A 23,683-nucleotide genomic window follows, 5' to 3' on the forward strand; every position below is an offset into this window, starting at 1 on the left:
AATTTGAAATCTGGTCGCCTTCCTAGTTTCTTGCCTCATTACCCTGTTGGGGGCAGGATGTAACCCTCTGGGAGGGACCCGGTGACACCGAGTTCGTCCCGCGCAGAAACATTTCAGTGTGAATTAAGCTGAAAACAAGCCCAGAGCTCAGTCTTACTTCTACTAGCAACTACGGTTCTCAGGGAGGCTGCTCAGCCCGCCAAGTCCACAGCAGCTACAACCGTGGTGTTCTAGATTTTATTCTGCAGTGAGCTCTCCACGTTTGCTTTCTGGAGGGTGAGTGGGGATGCAGATGGGTGATTTTAAGTTATCTGCAAACAGACACTCAGACAGAAAGAAAATCTGAGGTTGGAGGTAACACTCATGGCTTAGGGCCGACTATGTGCTGGCTACTTTTGAAAGTGTGCCGTGTGTGTGTGTGTGTGTGTGTGTGTGTGTGTGTGTGTGCGCGCGCGCGCGCGTTTGTGTGTTGGGGAAGGGGGGGCTCTCCTTTTGTTTCTTTTACTTTTTAACATTTATTTTGCTGACCTGTTTGGCGAACACGGCTATATCTTCATTGAAAGACTCTGACGAGCAGACGTCCCCGCCCGCCACCCCTGGCTCGCGGGGGGTACAAGTAGCTAATTCACATTTCTCAAAAATCAGTGCTAAGAGAGGGAAGAGGGGGTGTCTGCAAGAAAATACAACAGTCACAAACAACATAATGGTTAGTCCCCAGTCAATGGAAAAAGGTGCCCAAGAAAAACAGCCGGAGGAGCAAGAGGAACAGACCCCCTCTCGGATTGTGTCATCTACTTTTTTCCTTTTCCTCCCCCCCCCCCGCCCCGCGACCCAGGTGACCGCTCACCTCCCCTTCCTCCTGGAGCCCTGAAGTCGGAGGCCCTGAGCCATGGACGGTATCTGAGGATCGGTTTAGCGTATCTGGCCGGAGAAATTGGCAACATTTGCTACGAATAAAACCCAAGCGTTTCCAGCAGCCATTTTGAATTAAGTTTCCCACCCGACAAGCCCTCGTCCCCTCCACTGCACATCCAGGATCTGGTGGAGGAGAAAGGCGCCGGGCGGAGGGGTGGGGAGGGCTGGTTCCTGCGGGTTCCTCCTAGGCGGCCGCGCGAAGCCCAGGCTCGGGGGATCTCGGTGCAGGCGCTCAGCTAACTTGGGGAAAGGACGTCCATGGCCGTGGGGCCGACTGTCAACGGGCTGCACCTAGGGATCCCAACCCCAAGACCCTCGGAGAGCCGGGAGGCTCCTCCTCAGCTCCTCGCACACTCCCCTCCCTTCGCAGACGGCCCCCACCGCCCCCCAAAGAAAGTTCCTTCAAATGTTCCTGCGGTACAGCCTTTCATTTTGTCTCTGCGAAGTGGCAAAGCAGCTAGTATTGCGAGGGGCCTAGATGTCGCTTGTCTCAGCCCATAAAAAAGAAAGAAAAAGAAGAAGAAGAAGAAGAAGAAGAAGAAAGGAAGAAAGAAAAGCTTCTTCTAATGCTCAAGGAGGTATCTCAAGTCTTTTATTAGCTCTCACTGCTTAGCTGGGAATTTAACAGTTTGGGGTCCTTTACAAAGCTTCCCCAAATGTTCGGTCCCAGAGCCTAAACCACTTGTAGTTAACGCTGCGGACAGAACGGTGGGATTTAAACAAGCCCATCGCACAAGGGATCAGAAAATAAAGCAAAAAGAGTATATATATATTCTTTTGCCACGGAGGGTCAGTGGGTTCTGATTTTTTAAAAATAAATAAATAGAAATAAAAGTTTCTGCAAAGTAAAACGAGGTTCCCAAATTCATCGGCACACAGTAGGCACAAGTGAGTTTCAAAGGATTCTACTAGTCCAGGGTCTAATCGAATGGCGGAGGAGAAAGCATTGTAAACCGCGGCCAGAAAACAACCTCCGAGGAAGAGCGCCCCGAATTTACTTATTTCTAAATCCTGCAGGTTTCACATTTGAGCACAAAGTGCTAAAACATCTAGAAGTTTCTTAATGTGTGTAACAATTCAGAGCAAGCTCCTCTCCTTGACTTCAGTGGTCAAACTCCCTAAATGCAAAACATGTTCCCCCTTGCTTGACCTGCAACTGTCCTGCCTTGGTTTTATTGTGCAGTGGCAGAGCCAGCATAAGGCTGCTGAGTAAACTTAGCAAGTCAGAACAATCAGTGGCTTAAAAGAGATTTTCCCTTAAACTAAAAGTTTCGTTCCAACACAAAGGCGCCTACATTTAGAAACCCCTAACGCTCTCGGGCGAAATCGAGCGAGGAAGGACTCCAGCCCTCTGAGGGAATGTGAGAGGGGACAAGGGCCCTTTAGCCAGCTTCTTCTGATCTGGGACCCCCTTGCGGGCACTGCCATGGTGGAGCAGGGCACTGAATGTGCACAGAGTGTGTATGGAGATGTAGGGCTTCGGGGATGGCAGGTCACCTCCCCAAATTCTCCATGCAATGTGAATGAAAAGTCACCAAAGATGTAGCTCCAATCCAGAGAACTCTGACTTTCCTCTTACCAAGGGCACAGGGAAAGAGGGAAGCATTGAGTCTCAACTAGTTAACCTGCTGCCCATTGTACCTACCCATAAATGGCATCTTTATCTCTCTTTAAAGCGTCATTGACAGAGGAGCCCATGCTGGGGGCCATGGCGTTGGTGTGAGCTGTGTGCGGGTACTGATGCGAGTGCAGAGGAGGCCCGTGGTTCAGGTGGTGGACCGGCTGCATGGACCTGGCTGCATGCGGGTCCCCATACATCGTGGAGGGGATGCCTACTCCATCCATGCCCCCGTAATGGGGTAGATCGTCGTACTGCATGACAAACAGGAGAAAAAGAAGGTTCAGGAGGCCAGGCGGGCAAATGGGAGAACGGCAAGGCACCACCGAGCTTATATAAGGTCAGTCCAGCTGGATCCTTCCACCCGGAATTCGGTGGCCTTTCATCTCTAAAGCTGAGTTTTCTTATTTTAAAATTAAGGATTTAAGTAAAAATTATGGAATTCTCAGCGAGACTCATCTGGGATGAATGATCTTGCCCTAACTTGTGTCCCTATCAACTAGTTCAGAAATTCAGGCTCCTTTGGCAAGAAGGAAAGAAGAAAGAAGGAGAGAAAGAGCATTCTCCGGAGGGTGGAAGGTGAAACGGGCATGTCTCTGGAGGAAGAAATTCAAAATCACAATAATAAAACGTGCCAGGACACTGCAGCAAACCCGCCTAGTTTCACAGCCCCTTCACATCAGGGGGAATTTAAAAAAAAAAAAGTTATGATGGGAACAGCTACGCCAAGCACGTGAATTTAGACAGGCTTCTCATTTTATTTCCCTGCCGGCGTGAGGTTAGCCAGTCCTGCAAGACACTGCATTTCTTTTGCTTTCCAAGACAAACTCTGCTAATTATACAAAACTAACTGACCCCTTATAAGTGAAACTCAAAGAAGGGTAGCTTTTCCTGAACATTAGAGCTGAATTTAGAATTGGGCAATTCCCCACCCCCAAAGTTAAAGAAAAATCTATAGTTGAAGCAGCTAATATTCTATTTTCTTGTTTACTCTTATGAACTTTCTTTCCAGACTAGAAGTCAAGGAGGCAAATGTTACTCACCAGGTTTAAAGCAAATTCAAAAGCAAATGCACAGAGAACCTCCCATCTTCCTCTTCCAGAAAAAAAAAAAAAACAAAAAAAACCCAAAAAACAAAAAACTACTTTCATATTGATTGTCATTATTTTTTGTGTGTGAAATTTAGCTATTTAGACTTTTCTAATTGGTTCATTCCAGGCAAGTTATTTTCCCAAGATTTGGAGGCGCTGAGAGTGAAATGATTTTCAAAGAAAGGAGGAATTGCCACTTTCATCTCCTTAAAGCCAGAGGTGTGAAAAGAGTTTGGAAGAACGCTGACATTTGCCTGAACCAAGGGAGTAAAGAAAAATGTGTCAGCCTAGTAACTTTCTTTTGCAAACAGGGCTTTGAGGGCCAGGACACAAATTATGCAAGGAAGGCTTTTTGTAGACCCCCTTTCTTTTAAGAAACTACCTCAGTTGGGTTGTCATTGTCTCACTTTACTCTCACTGCATTTCCATTGAAAAAGGAATATGGGGAAATTAGTATTGCATTTTTAAAGTGAGTAACTGTGTGCTTAGTATTCAATTAGTACAGGGCTTATCTAAGAGAAACTTGCAAAATATTGCCTTGTATACAAATCTATACAAATTGAAATTACTATAAAAAGATGAATGTTTTCTGACCAAAAAATTGGCTATACTATGACAGTTATTTCCTTTAAAAAGCTAAATACTTCTAATGATATTAAAGATGAGCGTAATCAATAACATATCAGAAGTTTCCAGCTGCATATTTTAGTTTAAACATAACTTTAAACTTCTGATCTCTGAATGTTCAAATTACAGCATTAGGTATCTAGTTAAAAAAAAAAAGATGATTGTTTGAGCTTGCATTTTTATTTATATAGCTGCTGGTTAGGAATCTATAGATAAATTGATTCCTTTAATTAACAACTCCAAGTAACATACATAAGTCTACAAATGCATTGAATAAATCCTCTCGCTTTAGGCCACTGCTTTAGGAGCCTCATTTTTTAAAAGAGAGAGAGAAAAAAAGGAAACTTTTTAGCAGTGTCTTTCGGCCACGTTTCAATTTAATCTCACATTTGAGTTCCACAATTGTTTTTTAATACGTACCCTTTGCGCCATCGGCCTCTCTGGCTCCCTTCCTACTTCAACTTCTAATATATCCTCTTTAAGGCCAGTGTGAAAAGAAACAAATATTCAAACTCCCCCGGAAAAAAAAAAAAAAAAAGCACGACGAAAAATCCCTTAACGTCTCCAGCAACGTGAGCTACTGGTCCCAGATCTTCGGTCTACGGGACCTGAAGCAAAGCGCCCGAGTCACTGAGCATAAAAGCGCTCCGTTTCCAAGACAGCAGCGGGGGCAAAAAAAAAAAAAGAAAGAAAAGAAAAAGAAAAAAAAAAAAAAAAGCAGATCTTCTCTCCCCCAAAAATCAGTTAAAAAAAAAAAAAAAAAAAGAAAGAAAGAAAAAGAAAAAAAAAAGAGCGCCCCTCAGACCCAACTACCAAATCTCATGGCTTTCTGCCACTCCAGCTGTCAATCACAGGCGAGGTTGTCAACGTGGTGAATGAATGATCATCCGCTCTGTCTTCTTCTGGTCAGAACACCTCAAATGTTAATATTCAAATGCACAAAGCCCTAGCGCTCGCTTCCCTTGAATCAGTCCTAATTCCTAATCAGTTTCTCTCTTCTCTCTCTTTCTTTCTCTCTCTCTCTCTCTCCCCCTCTCTTTGCAAGTGCTGCACTGGAGGGAGATTAGAGGAGGAGGGTTAAAAAAAATGTCTGTCTGAGTTTGTCTTAAAGGAGCCACGATCGATGCTGCCCGCTTGCAGTCCCCGTGCGTGTGTAAAGTGTGTGTTGCACAGGCGGAGAGGTGGATTCCGACCAGAATGCTAGAACCCGGAAGTAGTGGTGGCCATAACAGGTCGCGTCTTACACAATGCATTGGGCTGCAGCAAGTAGGCTCCTCGGCAGGGGTGGGTGCGCGAAGCGAGCTCTGGCCGCACTGGAGAGGCAGAGAGGCGCTCCATTAAATCGCACGCCCAGGCACAAACACTACACACCCAGTACACACGCACACAAACGCAGGCAGTAGCCCGCGGCCGCCGGCTTTATTTTCAGTATTCTTTTCTTTCCCTCCCCCTGCAGACTCTCTCCCCAAAGCCGACTCTCTTGAAATAAATTGGGAATCAACGCCGGGCAGGCAGCAGCGGGAGTTATTTTGCACAGGGCTCCGCGCATGGACTTCATGACTTTCCTCGAAATTACTGGGGTCGGCCAGTGTTTTTCGGGGCAGGGGGTGATGCGCAAAGTACTGAATTCTCAGAACTAAACACTGCAAGGAGAAAAGTCAAACCGGGAGCTTGGAGCAGAAGGAGGAGGGAGAAGCCGGGCTGGGAAAACCTCTGTTAAGGAGTCCTGAGAACGTGGGGTGGAGGTGGCTCGGGCTTTCTGCAGACCCAGCTTAGAGGTTTCTTTGCTGTTAGAGGTGGACGCCCGCCTGGGGAAAAGAAAATGCTAGCATTTTGTCACTTTGGGTCTGGACTCCTCCACCTCCTAGCCCCGGCGGCTCCCAGCCTCAGCCTAGGCGTCCAGCGCGAAGTAGAGAGGAAGGGAGGGAACAATGAGCTGAGCGCGGGGAATGTGCCCCCAGCGCCTGTTTACAAACACCAAGCTATTTATGATCGTCGGAAAGCGAAACCCAGCTCGTGCTCGCAGCAGCCCAGACCTCGCGGGTGGAGCAGGGGCCGGGGAGCTGCTGGGAGGGAGGCTCTTTCTCGGACCCGCTCGGGGTGAGGCGGCCGTGCGCCCAGGGCGCGGCGCGGCGCGGCGCGACGCTGCCGGAGTGCTAGGCTCGGGCTGCAGCCACCGCTGCCTTTGTCTTAGAGGCGCTGAGGGGGCTCCAGCCTCGACCTCTCCCGGGCCTGTTAGAACCTCGCGTCCCCCTATCTTTCTCCAGCGACGCCCTGCCCTCACCACCCCAGACATCCTTCCCCGCGCTCCTTTCCCGTCCCCAACCCGGCTTGGCGAAACCTCCCAGTGCCAGAGAAAAATAAATCCGCTTCGGAAGCTGAGATTTCAGACAAAAGCTGCCCGTACCTACAACTCGGAGGCTCCAACCAGCCACTGTTTTTTTGTTTTGTTTTTAACTTTAACACCTATGGCCTGAGCTTTAATTCCCCCCCCCCCCCTTTATTCTCCCGCTCTAAGCTTCTCCCTTGTGATTATATTTAGTGGCGTTATTTTCGTATTTATATTTCTGTCCGCTGGGCTCTGATCTGCCGAAATGGCTCAGCCGCAGCAGCTCGACCAGCGGCTGGAAACCTCACATCCACAAGCAGGGCTCGCAGCTCGCTCGGCTCGGAGAGGATTCTTCCCCCTCCCTCCAGCTGAAACCTCGCAGAAAACTCCCCCTGCGGTCGACTGGAAAATGAGCTCACCCAAATCTCGGTAGGCAGCCGTGGAGGAGTGCTCGGCCAATCAGGAGGCGCCCCCGCCCAGGCAGCCGCGCATTGGCTGCGGGGAAAATCAATTATCAAATAATCGATCAGCAGGGAGCTTCGATCTGCGGGGAATGCAAACTGCCAGTCCCTATTCCCGCCCTGAAGGTGGCCAAAAGGCTGACTCCCTCCAAGCAGCCCGCCCGCGCCCGCATCGCCCCCACCCACTCACGTCCCACTCGCCAGCTGCGGACTGAACCCTCACCCCCGCGGGGTTGTAGGTAGGGGGAAGAGTTTTGAGAAAGATTGGGGGTATCCCTTCATCCGGAGATGGTTTAGGAAAGGTTAGGACCTCCAAAATGTATTGAAGCCAACTCTTAAGCGCAAAGTAAAAGAGAATTTGCGCCTGTCTGCGAGGTAGGACTGAAGTTTCTATAGAGTGGGCTTCCAAGGAGCAGGGGACACAGGGCGAGCATCAGAACACAGGTCTGGAATGAAGTTCCACCGAGCGTCCATAGTCTCCCTAGGCGACATCTATCGCTTCCTTTAGTCTTTGCAGGAGTCAACGCAGGGTTGGTTGCCCCCAACAGTGGAGCGTTTCCATAAAGCCAAGCAGATGAGCCTTCCCAGCCTCCTGCACTGCACCCTTCTCCGCCCCCAACTCCGTACTGGCACCCTGTGTGCCTGAAAGGCTGACACACGTTCTCCCAAAACCTTCAGAAGCGCTTTGCCTTGAAAGAGGGGTGTGTGTGTGTGTGTGTGTGTGTGTTTAAACCATCTCCAGGATCCCTTATCATTTGCTTCCTCTTTTTTCTTTCTCTCTGTTTCTCCTCCTTTTTTCTGACGCTTAAGTTTCAGGATCTTTTATTTTTTTCCATCACATACATGTGTAGGTTTTCTGGCACAAACGCCCTAAAACATCACTTGGGAGGTTAAGACAGGCCCGCGAATAAAAGCTCGGGACGGAGGGGGGTGGGCAGCCAGGTACACTACCAGCGCCTTTATGCCTCTGCCCGCACTTCCCGGCCTCCCCCGACCCCCCCACCGGCGCACCCCACCCCCCCCCCCCCGGTCCCACAACATGAACTTGGAAGCAGAATTTCAGGCCAAGGTGGAACCTCCCCGTCTCAGGAAGGCGATTTCTGTTCAATCCTTGGGAGGCTGCGCTGGCTAGGCCAGGCAGCACGCTCCTTTTCCGCTTAGGGAGAGGACTAAGCTGGGCTGGCTGGCTGCGACCCCTTCCCGGAATCCCAACCGACTTCGGCAGATACCTGAGCGCCTTCCGACGGCTGCTCGCGGGGGTGTGATCCTGGGGTAGGTCCGCCAGGCATCTGCGCGACTCGGGAGTAGGAGGGAGAAGCGTGGGTAGGAGGTGGGGGTCAAACCAAACACCGACAGGACACACCTACGTTTACGATCCTTAAATGAACTGCGAGGGAAATTGTGTAAGTATAATTTAACTGAGAGAAATTTACTTCGAAATACACTTAGAGGACTGTAGTCTTTAACAGCCTCAGGGGTTCTTCGGCAAAGAGGTAACGGGGCTTGGAGTTACCACAACTCTGCGGCCACGTTTTCAAATTTGGAAAAGGTCAGTATATACGTGTATATTTGACAACAGGATTTATTTTGTATTGTTGCTTTCCAGTAATCTTTTTCTTTTGTTTTCTAGCACTGATGAAAAAAGAAGGTTCAGGTAAGTCACCTTACGCAAACATAACCAAAATCTTCAAAGTAGGAGGAAGACTAGACTACTGCATGCTTTAACCATGATGTGCCAGATAACCATAAAAATGTACTTTAAATAACCTACACACAAATTTTCCTTAAAGAATGAGATAGTTTGAGTTTGTGGACTTAAAATCAACTCAGTAGTTTTGAAAAGTGCCCACCCCCCACCAACACACACACACACACAGTCTTTCCATTTTTAACTGTGAACCTAATGTAACTTCTAGGCCTTTATACAATTAATTCTGAACAATCAAGGGACTAAACACTTTTACAATGTAATTACAGTAGTACAAATTGTTTGCCCAAACCTCATTCTGGATAAGGATTTTACAATTAGCAAACAGTTATTACAGTTGGGACTTGCTGAGAGAAATCGCACAGAGGATGTCTAGAGTTGCAATATAGTAGCCATAAAAAAGAAAAAAAAAAAACTCCTTTAGCAGGGCAGCAATTAATCATCTATTAAAAGGAAAAAAATGGAGGGACAGGTCTAGGTATCTTAGTAAACTACTCTCGATATTTGTGCCCATTTTGTGACAGCACCTATTCCTAACTTATTTCAGATAGTTGCTTTTTTAAGGCAATAGCACTTTTATTTTGCGAAACCTTGGCCTGGTGAAAAATTCTGACACTTGGCCCTAGCTCTTGAGATTCAGGCCTTCCATTCTTTTCTCATCCTTCTTATCTCGGAGCATCTTTCCAGAGATAGAGAACGGTGACAAAAGGAAGCAGATTGGGCCCTTGGTCTCCATTGTTTACACCCTCCTATATGGAGGCATTTCAAGCCCTCAGTGCTCCTCTGAGCTGCTGCTAAAGTCGTCTCGGAGAACTCCCCGGACTTTATGTTCTATAAGGAATTGTGCCTCTGGAAAGACCTATATCCTAAATTAGGCTTTTGTCCCAAAACGTCACACTGATGAGTCAGCTCCAAAACCCTCAGAAATTAAAAGAGGCACCTCTTAAGGTAAAATGTGTGTGTATTTGCCAGCCTAGAATAAACAAAAGCCTGTTAATCAATCGAGTTTGGCAGCTGTGTTCACAAAATGATAAGGATTTATCATTTGCCACCAAACTTTAAGATGTCCCTTGAAATGTTGTGATTGGTTTTTAGGTTGTCCTGTGGTGTGGAGGCTTGGTGTTTGTATTTCAAAAACATTCATTCTCCACATCTCTCCCCCTCATTAGCATTCGCATTTCAAAAAAAACAGAAATAAGAGGAGGGAGGGAAAGACAGTTTAAAGAAAATAGATTTGAAAGCTAGTACAGATAATAGAGGAATGCTGGAGATAAGAGCCTGGAGATGATATGAGAAAGGTACCAAGAAGTCAAAGCTAATAAATGGCTGTGAGAAAAGTGAAATAAACGATAGAGAGATCTATTAAAGGAGGAAACCTGGTTAGGTAATATCAAAGGGGGTTAACTGAAAGGATTAGGGAGAACTTTAATCAAGTGCTCCAAAGCATTACAGGCTATAAGGACTAAAAGATTTGTTTACTGCATTTTGTTTCAGAAAACAAAGAATGTCCGGGTCCAGTTCAGAAGTCAATGAGAGGTCAGCTTAGGCTTTCCAACGGTTGCAGGGAAAATACCTAAGTTACTATATTCTGACTGGATGATGCAAAAGTTAAGAAAAAAAAAAGGGGGGGTGAGAGGGAGGTGCTTTCCTTACTATTCTATTTCAAATCATTAAAATGCTTTGGTCTCTAGAGGGGGAAAAAACTACACTGGTTAACATAATTACTAGCTCTGACATTTTCAGAAGTTATAGAGGTCTTTTATTAATTAAATGGAGGGCTTAATAAAGTATTCCTAATAAAATTTATGGTTGTCTTAAAACTTTCTAAACAGTGCTATAAATTCTTAATAAAATTAACTGGGAAATGAGTTATTAGCCCACACTTTACCCTCCCCCCCAAACTTCTACATAAGGAGTGTCTGCAGAATGAAAAGGAAATAGAAGCCTTTTAGTAAAATATAAATATTAGCCAAAGTCATGCATTGCTCTGAAAGAGGCAAAGTCTCAACTGTTATTTCTAGTGGCCTCGTTCTCCAATATCCCCCAAAAGCTATCCCACAAAACTTCATTGAGATAATTTATTCCCCTTCCCAAGTACCTATTATATATGCATTTATGTGTAAGTGCATTTGAAATACAATCTTCAATTTTGTGGACTGAGTTGTATGTTAAATGCAATAAAAAACACAGATGCATCGTGCAAAGTTCCACTTTAGAAACTTCAAGTCTCGTGGTGCAGGTACTTTCTTTATTTTTAATTAAAAATAAAATGCCCTGTAATTTCTCTCCCTTTAATTTCTATAAAGATAACTTTTAAATAATAAATTTCTCAGTAACATTTTTCTCTGAATTTATTTATAAGTGTATTTTTCTGAAGCGGCATTTTGTTGACATATACAAAACCTTTTTCTATCATTACATTTCAAAACTTTAGTGAGTTATCTTAAGTTTTGCGGTACTTCTCTGCCTCACAGATACAGTGCTGGCTGGTTAGCTATTTTAAAGAACGTCACACACACACAACTTCAAACCACAGCCGCCTTGAATTGTTTAGCATTTGAAGGCTTGATCTTTTGTGCCGTCTACTGGACAATAGAAAAACTGCAGCCTTGATGACAAACTTTAATCTGGTGTTTTATGGGGGTGGGAGGTGGTGGTTGGGGGTATGATCTGGTGCTGGTAACTAACAAGAGAAAATCACAGTACCCAACTTAGACTCATAGGACAGGTCTTGCGGTCTAATCACATTTTTCAAATCCAAAGATAGGATATGATATCAATCATAGGTGTATGGCTCAAATGCTTGATTAAGGCACAAAGCTAAAACCTACATTGAATACAGATGTGCATGTGTGTGTACCCATATGTCCAAACTTGTGAAGACAGCTTGGGAAAAGAAAGGAAGAAAGGAAGATAGGACAGATTCAACAACTCCAAAAAAACAAAAGCAAAAACAAAAAACAGTAGTGATTGCTTAACACTGAGAGTGAATTTGCTTGACAGTCAAGTTAAATCTATCTACTGCCTCAATAATCCAGGATATACAAATAAGTTCTGGGAATTTGGAAAGTGATATTGTTTGGTAATCAAGAATAAAAAACCTTTAGGAGAGGGGAAATGACACTGTTAATTATAAAAATTTTAGTGCAGTTCCCTTTTGGAAATTTGGGATGAAAATGTGAAACTTCAGTGTTTTTACTTGGAGAGCACAAGTGGTAGAAAGTGTGGGTGAAATTCATAGTCAGACACCTTCATATAGCAGAGACCATTTGATGTTCTCTTAAACATTAAAAAACGTTGTGCACATTTTGGTTGTGATTTAAAAAAGAAAACATTTATAGAGCTCTAGCATTGTGGAAGCTTTGTGGGGGAAAAAAAAAAAAAAAGGCATGAAGCTAACTTTGACCTCTGTTTGACAGTGACATTTTCTGAAGTAATCACTATTACCATAGAGAAGTGGTTTTGTGACTTAAGAAACAAATAAGCCCAATGCCCCCCAAATATATATGTGTATACATATCTATGTGTATATATGTGTATATATATGTATATGTAAATATATATGTGTATATATAATCTATGTGTGTGTTTTGTGTGTGTGTGTGTGTCCACACACACACACATACGTGGAGAAGTCAATCTGATTTTGGTCCAAGAGACATAGACTTTGGTGCAAGTGCTTTTAAAAGTGTTCATGTGCTTTTCTGAAGTTAAAACTCCTTATCGCAGTTTAATAAAACCTGCCAGCACATGACTAGGTATTAGGGTGTCTTTTAATAAAAACCTAATAGTGAAAAGGAGACAGCTTTAGGACATTTTATTGTGCATAAATATATTTCAATGATCTACTTCAATATACATTTCGATGTGGCACTATGTCAAAATGACTTTGAAATATTGGATTAAATATAGATACATCAAGAGAACCTGAACTGACATTGGCTACTTAAAGCAGCGAGATTGCTTGCACTGCTATATTAGAGCTTCAGTTGTTCTATATAAATGGAGGTGTTGGTGGTGGGTGTCTTTTAAACTTTAGTATACACAACTGAACTGTGAAGGGTTATTATTTTATGAGATGCTGTTTGGAGTCATTTTATGAGATGCTGTTTGGTCGAGATCAGAAAACCAACCAAAAATTAAAAAAAAAAATCCTTCTAACAATAGCTTGAAGATGTAGAAAATTCTTCTAGGAACTAATCACAAGTGCATACACGTTTGATGTATTCTAAACTAATAGTTGAAGTACTGAGTGCTGGAAGAGGTCTGGCGAACGTGCTCTAGTCACTAATAGCAAACATTTACCTTTGAAGCAACAGGATGAGTCACACTGGCCATGCTTAGCATCCACATTCGACTGGATAAAGGGGCATATTTTGTGAAAACCTTCAGGCAAAAATTGTACTGATTATTCAAAAATAAATATTTTAACATTTCATTGAGCTATCTAATGAATAAGGAAAACATCGAAGGCTTCCTGCTGCGCAGAAAGAATTCTAGCAGCGTCAAAAACATAGAGGAGCAAAGAACAAGAGGAAGCTGAAGGACGCCTGCTGAGTAGTTATTCACTTGTGAATATCTGAAAACGTGCTTTTCTGTGCCCTTATTTAAAAATGAAAAACAAATATCATCTTTCTTTGTCTTTTTTTAAAAAATTAACGTCAGAATATGGCTATGCTAGCTAAACATCATTTTTTTTTCCAGGCGATTTATGCGAGAAAGGGCCAATTTGAAAACTGGTAACTAGTAGAAGAAATAAACGTATAAGCCACAAATACATCGGTTCGCAACCGAGCCCACAGCCCCGCGAGGCGCCCCTTCTTCCCAGCTCCCGGAGGATAACTTCATTGACTGGCAGGTCGGCGGCCACTTCTGGGAGGGTCACTCTTTACCGAATGAGAACCTCTCATCGCACAGTCCTTTCAGCAGGGTGCCCTGTTGCCCGTGCGCGTCCGGGTGCAGAGTCCCGGCGGTGTTCTGCAGCGCGATCCGGTCTCCGTGTCCTGAGCCACCCAGAGCCCTGGGCCTGCCTGCACCCTGGGGCGCGCTGACTCCCTGGGTCGGGTGGGAGTCCTGGCAGGATGCACTTCCAGCGGCGGGGTCCGCGGAGTTTGCTCGCACCTGGTTTGGCGCAGGGACGTAGGTTTGGGAGACTGTGTCCCCCGGGAAGATAAAAAGGTGCAAAGGTCCCCTCTCCCACCAGTGTGCCCCATCCCCGCCAGTTTTTACTGCGATCCTATTTTTCTCTTTGGGGGTCGCCTCAGCCTGTGCCGGAGGGAGTTGGTCAGGCTTGGGCAGCGTTGGGTGGCAGCCCGGGAGCCGGAGCCGGAGCGCAAGGACCCGCGGACTGGGGCGCAGCGACGATGGCGCACCGGCTTCTGTCTTCTGCTGCTTTTGGGCTGCGCATCCGAGGGGCCTTTCTCCCCAGCTGGACTCGGGGACGCCGGATCACCCCTCCCCCTGCCTCTTGGCCTAATTCTGGAAGCTTCTCGCCTCCGTTCCTGGACGGCTCTCCCTCAGGGGCAGCAGTGAACCCCGGGGTGCACTCATCTACTCGGAGATCAAGTGTGCTCTGCGAGTCTGTTTAGGACTTGGAGGGGGGAGGGGTTGGGGACCCTGGCGTCGGAGTGCCTCCTGCTGCACGGCGGCCCCCTCGGAGGGGTAGCAACAAGCGCGCATTTGTAGCCGAGGTTGTGATTTCAGGTGCGCTAATGGGATTAGACGTCCCGAGAGAAGCGTGAGAGGATTGGTGCGGTTCCTTCTCCCGGCTTCCAGCTGCCGCCGGATGGAAGTGGTGACACAGGCGGGCCGCGCTACGGGCGCCCAGCGCGGGTGCTTACACCTCGTGAGGAGGCGTGGAACCCAGCGCCCCAGGGTGGGGGTAAGACGTGGGGGGTATAGGTAGTGAGGAGTGAGGCTGGGAGAGGACAGGGAGAGGGAGGAAAGGAGACAGCCGGGGACACTACTGAGAGAGGGAGTAAGAGAGCGCACTGCAGAACCGGGGACAGAGCCGCAGAACCCACCGAGAACTGGAATTGGATTGCGTCCTGTCCCAGCACCAGGACACAGATAAACAGCCTCCCCGCGCTGGTACTCGCCAGAGAAGGGGAAACCCGCGTTCCCGTTCTGCTGCTTTCTGCTTCGGAGAGCCTTATCTAGACTTTTGCATAATTGCGTGTTGGCTTTCCTAAATAATTCGGAAGAGCGATTTCTGCTTCCACTTGTTCACATAGGCAAACAATACCTGTGGGGAAAATAAGTGTGTGTGCGTGTGTGTGTGCGCGCGCGCGCGTTCCGGTGACAATTGAGGCCAGAGGCAAACACACCATCTTTCAAAATGTCCCCTAGATGATCCCAGAAATGACTGTCCTGCTCTAGGCAGTGGGAGTCACCATCCATTGGGTAGTGGGCTGTGATTACTCTGCCTAGGGACCACTTTTCACAGCTCCTTCCCCACCGTAGATAAGGGTGTTAAATCAAGGCATTTAGTTCTACTTTTCCATTTCACAGATAAGCAAGCTGAGACCCAGATAGGTTAAGTGAAATATCCAATTTCCTTCTCTCCCTTTCTTTTCTGTATGCCTCAAGATGGTTTTATACACATACACACACACACACACAAACACAAACACACACCCTGAACTACGAAAAAAATCACAACTACAGAAGAAACTTTTTTACTCTTCTTATTTCCTAAGAAAACCAAAAGTCAGAGCTTGTCTTCTGCCAGAAGCAGATGGGTGTGTGATGGCAGTGTGTGAGTGTGCAAGTGTGGGGGGCTGGGCGTTGGCTCCATCCTTCCTCCTTCCCAACTCCAACCCTGACTCCATCACCGAGCCCCTTTAGGGAAGCACAAGGCAAGACGTTGTACCGCTATGCAGAAGAACCCGCCAGGCAGAGACCTTGAAGAAATGAAAACAGCAGGGAGAACCTGTATTTGGTGGTGAAGGTGCTGGAATCTTCTAGGCCTTGCTCATCTCCAACTAGCTACTTCTCCAAAATAAAACAAAACAAAACTAGGCAAACAACAACTACCTCAGGCCTTTTGCATCAACTTCCTGTGACTAAGTGACCCTAAGCAGAGAACTGGCTCAGGTCACTCAGGGCAGGGGTAGGACATTGAAGGCCTTATTTACTCCAGGATTAAAAACAACATCCCCTCTAACCCTGTCTCTCTTGGGCAGCCTGTCTTTTAAGGATGTGAAAAGCAGCTTCTTGGAGTCTAAACAGACATAATACCCCACTGGGATGTTTAGGTATCAGGTTCACAAAAATAGCATTTTACTCCTGCTTCCCTAAACCCCATTGCAACCCAGGCTACTATACTCTTTGCAAGAATATCCAGTATCTTTTCCAGGCAAAATGAATTGAGTTGGCACTTCCTGAAATATTTTTATTTTTAGCTTCAAATAATTTTGCTCCTAAAACAAATTAGTTACTTATCCTCTTCTCACCATGCCCTAATTATTTTTAGCTTTATTCTAATTTTTTTGTTACCTTGAATTTTGTCTTGATTTGAGAGGTTGATACAGAATATTTGCTTGCAGGCTAGTAATCTGCAGTTTATTTTGTTTTTTAAAAACTCTGTGAAGTTTACTGTTGTTTTAAAACTCATGGGATATTAACAAAAAATAACCTAATAATACTCTTTGAGGCTTAAACTTTGGTAATAGTCTATGTCCTAGCCTAGCTTTTATGATAAACCTGTTGTATTTTAAAGGTACTTATTGATTCACATGTCTTTCAGTAAAAAAATCTTTTCAGGAACCCAGACTTTTGTAAGCTATTTAATTTGTGTATATTTAGTCATTATAAACTAAAACTGAAGAATGAGTTTGGAAATTGGTTCTATTAGAAAATGCTGTTTGCACATCCAAATGTTCCCAGTCAAGATTTCCCAATAGTGGCAGTGAGGAAGAGAGGCAGAGAGAATTAGGATACTTGGGTTCAAATTTTAGCTTAGTCACTGATGGGCTGATTGAGTGAGAAGAACTTAATCACCTACAAAATGAATTGTTTATAGTATTTTGATCTCTAAATGCACTTTCGATTCTGATATTTAATGATTTTATATTACAAAATTGGGCAGAAAATATATAGCTTCATAATAAGCAAAAAATTTTAGTGTTAACACATCATACTTATTTTAGAATAAAGTTTAAGGAGGTTGATGTTTTGGAATTTGGTTGGAGAGTTACCCGAAAGCAATGTTTCCCTGATTCAGCTACAACCATTTACATACAGTGGCCAGTAGGGAAAGGATTAAGTTGTCCAGACAAAATCTAATGGTAACAAAAAATAATCCTGTGCTTTTGATATTTTTCTGTTTACTTGTTTTTGTCCTCTTCTAATGCCCCCTGAACCACTATTTTTTTAAAAAAATAGTCTCATCTAAAATAAAACATAGTAATGTGTTTTCAAATGAAACATTATATTGTAGTTAACAATTTCTTTTGTATATTTTCCTAATACAGACTACAATAAATACACTAAAATATTTCAAACACTTCGCTTAGATAAATGCTTTTAAATCATCTTTATCCCACTTTGGGAAGCATATGCTGTGTTCTGAACAGTTTTTACTTTATATATCAGCATGACTAAGTCCTGTTCAACAAATACCATGCAATGACTACAGAGAGCAGAACTATTCAGGATAGTAAGAAATGAACACTAATGAATAGGAAACAATGAACACTAATTTTTAGGAAGAAATTAGTTTTACAATTCAGCATTGTCATTTAAAGTGGAATTGTGTCTCGTAAAACTTCTGTAACTGCCATACTTGTTGCTATCAGTAAACTTTATAAAGTCTATTTTATACGACAGCATTTTGAAATATAATTGCTACAATTTTAGACATTTCTAAGGCCTGAATTTATTAAAACAAGCAATTTTTGAAAAATATACCAGATTCAATAAAAAATGGCAATAATTTCTCATAAAAACCTTCAAAACACTGAGATCTGTGTTTTATATTCCAGGGAATAAAAACATAAAAACTTCTACTTTGGACTTAAAAAAAAAATTCATTCACTGTCAGCTCCCCCCTTCTTTGAGATCCTCCCAACAGGGTAATTGTCAGAAGAATTCCTTAATACCTTCAGGCACTGTAAACTCCACATATTGATCTTTAAGTCTGAAAATGACAACTTAGATTTTTGTTGAAAGATACACCTGAAAGAACTAAAGTAAATGGAAAGATGTCAAAAGCACAGGATTTTTTTTGGTACCATTAAATTTTGTCTGGATATTTGTTCGTGTTTTAGAAGTTAAAACACTTAGTCCCTTCTCCACTGGCCAGACAGTTTTTGGAGGCACTTTCCCTACCACCTAAGCATGCTAAAGCATTGCTTAGCATGACCAGGATGCTTGAGAACTTGAAATTCACAAAATTGAAAATGAATAGTTATGGCTCTTTTAATAACTGTCACTTTATCCTGATTCTCAGTCAATATCCAAGCACAATGCAGAGTGTGGATGAACTTCAAATACTCTGGAAACTACTGCTTTGAAGGTCAAACTCAGTCATATTTAAAGTTTCAACAATATCACACTATCGGCAATTGTTGGCTCAATGAGATCAACTGCTCTCCTGATCTGATAAGAACCAACTACCCACAGCCACTTTCTTGACTTATGATTCTGTATCTGGTAGCTACCTTTTTTCTCCTTGAGTATTTAACTCCCTTTAATTTTGCACTTTTGCATTTCTTTGACAGCTAGCACTCTTTAAAAATTCTAGCCTAATTTAGGCTAAAAAGTACTACATATTTTTGGATATTCTTAACCCATTAGGTGCTTAGGGCTTATTTGTTCAGGAGTTCAACCAATGAGCCTTCCTCAGTGCTTTTAGCTTTTTACTCCAGGAAGGAATTAGTTTGAATTTGTTCCAAAATTGTCTTCTTTTTATTTTCTCTTTCCTTTCCTGTGAGTCTGTAATTTAGTTCTGCTGACACAGTTGGTTAACCCCATACTGAGGAGTTGATTAAAAACACTTTCTAAAAATGTATATTCCTATTGCTGGTATTAATCAGCATTTTTTGGCCTATCACTTTTTAAATTTTGGTTTGTTTATCAAAATCTTTCCACTCCAATAATTCTAAATGGGCACACTTTAAAAGCTACATACCTAGTTCTTTTTAATATAGGCTATTCTTTCTGCACTGTCTCTAATGTACCTACTATATTAGAATCATTCCAGGGAGCAGCAAGTTGGTTTTAAAGACATTTAAAGCCATATATGAGCCAGGAGCTGATGTGAACAATAATCACAAATCTATGAGCCAAGTTTGTTCTCCTCTTTGTGCTTAAGGGACCATTCAGTTGTGCGACAGATCCCCTCTTGAAGAACACTTCCTCCAAAAAAATCTTAACTATTGTCAATGCCTGAAGGAAGCTACTCAGGGTCGCTACCTACTTTGTACACTCCAGCTAACCTAGACACCAAAGCCATTCCCACCATCCTACTTCTGTCTTCTTGGAAACGTTCAAGAAGACATGAGCTTCAAAGCCTGTTTCAGAGTTTACATGCCTTTTTCATTGTCACTGACATTTTTTGGATTGTGATTAAAAAGGCCAGTCTGTTGCAAATTTCATAAATCAGTCTTTTCTCTCTGTTCTGCTGTCAGGTTGCCCTTCTCACTAATGTCACCATATGTCACTGCTGCCCAAGCCAATCTCAATTTGACTGAAAGGATTTGACTAACTGTTGGGTCCTGTTGCCTATAATTGGTAACTTTGCCAACTTTTTGGTTTTATACTGTTTCACTCAGAATATTCAGGCAAAGTTAATTTTCTGTTCTCGACAAGTCTTTGATACTCAGGGATATGATTGAGAATTCAATTTTTGTCTTTAATTTAACAAAACATCGCAGTTTGCAAACATCCCCCTTCCCCTCTTCAGGTCTACTATCTTAGTTTACTCCTCCAAACCCTCTAAGAACATATCATCAGCCCTATTTCACAGATGAAGTTGAGGGCCACACAATTGTTTAGAATCAAAGTCTGTGTACTGGAATTCAGCCTCCTGAGTCCTGTTTTTAATTTGGAAAAAAATCCCTCTGTAACTGTATCATTGTATTATGTAAACATTTGGAGGGTTATGAGGAAAAAAATGAGAAAATACTTATTTTTGCTTAATTTTTTTTTTAGTTCTTTTCTCTTTCTTTCCTTAAAATCTACTGCAAGATTAAAAATATTTAAACTTCTCCAAAAACTTCCACTTATATTCTGAGAAAGTTTCACTGTTGTCATTGTCCAGGTACTTTGAACTGATTATCCATATTCAGTGTGAAATGTTTGCTTCTTTGTATTTCAAAGGCATTTTTGTGGTACAAATAATATTTATTTTTGAAAGAACACACTCAAAATTATATATATGACACAAAGCCATTATATAGATTGATTATAGTTCTTTTATTCTATAAACATGTTTGTTTTGTCCTTATAGTTGATATGTCTTTTTGCATTTTAAAAACTGTAATATAGACACAAATCAATTTATGACATTTTATGACATGATTTTCAAGAAGACAGTGATTCAAACTTTGTATTTAAAGAGAGAGAAGAAAACTGCTTTCAGGAAATATTAGTTAACCGGCAGGAGTCCTTTTCAGAGTGCAGTTACTATGGGATTGAGAACTATTTGCTAATTATAACACTGCACTAATTATGCGCTTTTATATCTCATCTTTCTGTCTTTCTGTCTAAATTCACTTCTAATTATATGGTACCCTTTTTGCATGTGACATATCTAAAAGTATTGCTTTTATCAGATATGAATTATTTTCCTTGGAAATATTAAAGACATAGTTTTACTTCCAAAATATTTTCTCCTGTAATATAGGGAAATCATTTGATTGTGGGTTGAATAACCCATCATGTGGCAGGCAGGGCGGGGGGCGGGGAGGAGGGAAGGTGAAAGGATCAAGATTTAAATATTAGATATTTTGTGTCTTCTAAAAGAGAATAGCAAAAATGATTAGCCTTGTCATAGTTTCTATTTTTAAAAGGCAGTTAAGCAGATACAGCCACATTACCCGTTCTTCATCATTATCATCATTGTCATCGTATTTTTATTACTTTAAAAAATTCCTGAAATTATAATTGATGAAAAGGTATTTTAAACATAGTGGAATAAAGGAAAGGTCATTGGGTCATCAGAACCTATCTTTGTGTGGCTAATTTGTCAACTGAATTGTGTAGAAGGAAGCTTAACAACAACAACAGCAAATGTTCAATTTCTACGTTTTGATTTCCTCTGGGCTTGTTGAGCAAAGAGAAACTGGAATTCACTTTCTGTGTAAAGATAGCAAGTCTTGTTCACCTTTCCAAAGCAGAAAGTTTGGCCAGGAGGAGCACTTATAGAATTGAGGGTCTACACCTTTTTTGAGAGGTTTTGAGGCTTTTGTCCCAAACACAGACTCACATGATGGCTACGAGTCTGACTAATTCATAGATATACAACTTTCTCTAACTCCACTCCTGATCATACTTTATTGATTATGAACTTTAATGCAAGCACATTCATTTTAATGTTTATTTGTTTTTAAAGAAAGCTTAGAGAATAATTTATAAGCTTTTAAAGAAACATCTGATAGAGTAGCTGAAGCTTCAGCAAATACAAACAAAATCTGCTCTGCAGTATTTAAGGCACATATAGATATGTGGATCAAGCAATTTTAGATCTCAGGCTCTGGGAAGGCTAGAGGAGGTGGGGAGGGCTAGATGAAGCAAAAGAGCAGATGTTGATTGAGGGCTTCTTCTATGCCAGGCACTGGAACAGAAGTTTTTATACACATTATTTCATTTTGGTAGCATCCAAGTCTATTGAGGTTGTTATAACAATGAAATTAGTTTAGAATTTGATATTTTTTTTATGTTGGATTGCACCGAGCTGAAAACTTGCCCTCCTGCCATTAGTTTCACTTTTATGCTAGGCCACAGAATTCTTTACACCTATTCAACTCAAGAATTATTTACACCTATTCAATTGCCCAGCAAACCAAGTAGTCAGGCCTTAAAAGCCACCTGCGGGCATTCTTTGTAACCAGAGGCATTTCAGCAATGGTAGAGCCTCTTTATTATCTAGACTGAGACCCCTTTTTATCCTTCACTCCCACTTGGGCACTAGATTCCTCATCTGAAAATCAAAAAGACTTGACCGTATTTATGTATGTATGTATGTATGTATGTATGTATCTATGTATGTATGTATTTATTTTTTCTGCGCCCGTGTTGCCTGGGCTGTAGTGCAATTGAGCTATCTCGGCTCACTGCGACCTCCGCCCCCACTCCCCGCTGCGGTTCGTGCTATTCTCTTGCCTCAGCCTCCTGTGTAGCTGGGATCGCAGGAACCCTCAAACCACGCCCGACTAATTTTTTGTGTATTTTCAGTAGAGATGAGGTTTCACCGTGTTGGCCAGGCTGGTCTCGAATTCCTGGCCTCAGGTGATCCGCCCATCTCGGCCTCCCAAAGTGCTGGGATTACAGGCATGAGCCACCGCGCCTGGCCGACCCTATTTTTGATATTTATCCTAGTTCCAGTGATTTGTGAATTTCATATTTGATTCTGATATCAGATGTTTACAGCGGAAAGTGGGAAAACTAATTATAAACAGAACTTTTCCAACTAAAATCTTAGGAGATCAAGAAAAATGATTCACGTATTTTCGAACTCCGACCATCAGAAACGCTATTATAAGATACACTGGGAAACATGAAACTTTTTTTTTTTTTTTTTTTTTTGCCTCTTTGGTTATAATGTGTTATGGAAGTGAGATGCTCCCAAAGCTCTATAATCTTACTTCACAACAGTCCTAACATCAAGTCAGTGCAGATTGGGCTTATTTCTTGACTGTGAGCTGTGTGCTTTGGAATAGGAAACCATCCTTTTCTGGGCTCAGTAAAATACTGTTTCTATTGCCTCCCTCAAAATGGTGTGCTGATGTTTAATCAATGTTCATAAATCTCTTCAAGATCGTCCAGTGATAATTATGACATAAAGTATAAAGTATTATTCTTGGAATGGGGTAATTTTATCCAATTAAATCCCCTCTGAGCTATCACCTGGGTAGGAAACATTGTTATTACTTTGCAAATTACTTTGTACTTAGCTTTCCTCGTGTTTCCTAACCATAAGCTGAAGTCCCATCACAAGGAATAGAATATTTGCAGCATTGACTTTGATGGCAATTACAGTGTGGAACAATGTGCTCTTGTTAAGGGGAGGACAGAAGGACCTAAATCTCTCTGAGGACGCATCTTTATGCAATGCCATTAACCATTCTAGTAGCAGCTGTATAATTAATAACTGGACACGTCATGCTATTGCTTTGAATGAGATTGTAGGAAACTTTGAGTTTGAAGGTATGGATCAAGTTGGTCTATGAGATTTGCCCCAGTTTCTAGAGACTGGAGTCTCATAGTCCATCAGTGGTGTTTGCTGTTTTAAATGTAGCTGACCCTTCAAAACAAATATCAAAACATGAAATTGATATTCAGTGTATACTAGCAAACACTAAAAATTGCCAGTCATGTTTTAAGTGAAGCAGTCCAGACATTGTTTTTAATTAATTAATGTGTGTATACATTTGTTAATTACCTATGTACAGAGATCTGATGACTTAGGGGATACCTAGAAAGACATGGGAGGGTGGTGATCCTGTGGAAGTGTGTGATCAAAAGTGATTGTCTTCATAGCCAGTTCATGTGCATGAAATATCATTTTATGTTCATAAAATATTATTTTTCTGTTGATTTTTTTTGTGAGACAAGGTCTCACTCTATTGCCCAGACAGGGCTTGATATAGTGTATAGTGGCTTGATCATAGCTCACTGCAGCCTTGAACTTCTGGACTCAAGTGATCACCCTGTCTCAGCCTCCCAAGTAGCTGGGACTATAGGTGTGAGCCACCACGCCGGGCTAATTTT

The 23,683-nt window shown here is 42.7% G+C and overlaps 1 protein-coding gene and 2 long non-coding RNA genes across 16 annotated transcripts in view; 2 read left to right on the forward strand and 1 right to left on the reverse strand.

The window, feature by feature from the left end:
• MEIS1 (Meis homeobox 1) overlaps nucleotides 1–8,384 on the reverse strand; it is a 141,421-nt gene extending 133,037 nt beyond the window's left edge. For 4 of the 13 annotated variants that reach the window (XM_015112585.3, XM_015112587.3, XM_028832439.2 and 1 more), the window contains exons 1-3: nucleotides 4,672–5,450; nucleotides 2,561–2,787; nucleotides 529–670 (exon numbers count right to left, since the gene is read on the reverse strand). In XM_015112585.3, the coding sequence (XP_014968071.1) occupies nucleotides 529–670; nucleotides 2,561–2,787; nucleotides 4,672–4,683 (381 nt within the window). In that variant the 5' untranslated portion in view covers nucleotides 4,684–5,450. Of the gene's footprint in view, nucleotides 1–528; nucleotides 671–847; nucleotides 948–2,560; nucleotides 2,788–4,671; nucleotides 5,451–8,270 lie in introns of those variants that run through there. The other 9 variants (XM_077958657.1, XM_077958659.1, XM_077958654.1 and 6 more) reach the window with 5 other exon arrangements.
• Nucleotides 145–3,062, forward strand: LOC144333601 (uncharacterized). 2 transcript variants are annotated; one of them, XR_013402480.1, is made up of 4 exons: nucleotides 145–276; nucleotides 836–1,493; nucleotides 2,592–2,873; nucleotides 3,037–3,062. It is a non-coding gene; the product is annotated as an uncharacterized LOC144333601 (long non-coding RNA). The 2 variants fall into 2 exon arrangements; XR_013402479.1 differs by having other exon boundaries at nucleotides 2,592–3,062.
• On the forward strand, nucleotides 7,851–16,516 carry LOC144333602 (uncharacterized). The gene is made up of 2 exons (XR_013402481.1): nucleotides 7,851–8,590; nucleotides 8,672–16,516. It is a non-coding gene; the product is annotated as an uncharacterized LOC144333602 (long non-coding RNA).
• Nucleotides 16,517–23,683: the final 7,167 nt, after the last annotated feature.

This window comes from Macaca mulatta, chromosome 13, assembly GCF_049350105.2.
Source record: "Macaca mulatta isolate MMU2019108-1 chromosome 13, T2T-MMU8v2.0, whole genome shotgun sequence".
Lineage (NCBI taxonomy): Eukaryota > Metazoa > Chordata > Mammalia > Primates > Cercopithecidae > Macaca > Macaca mulatta.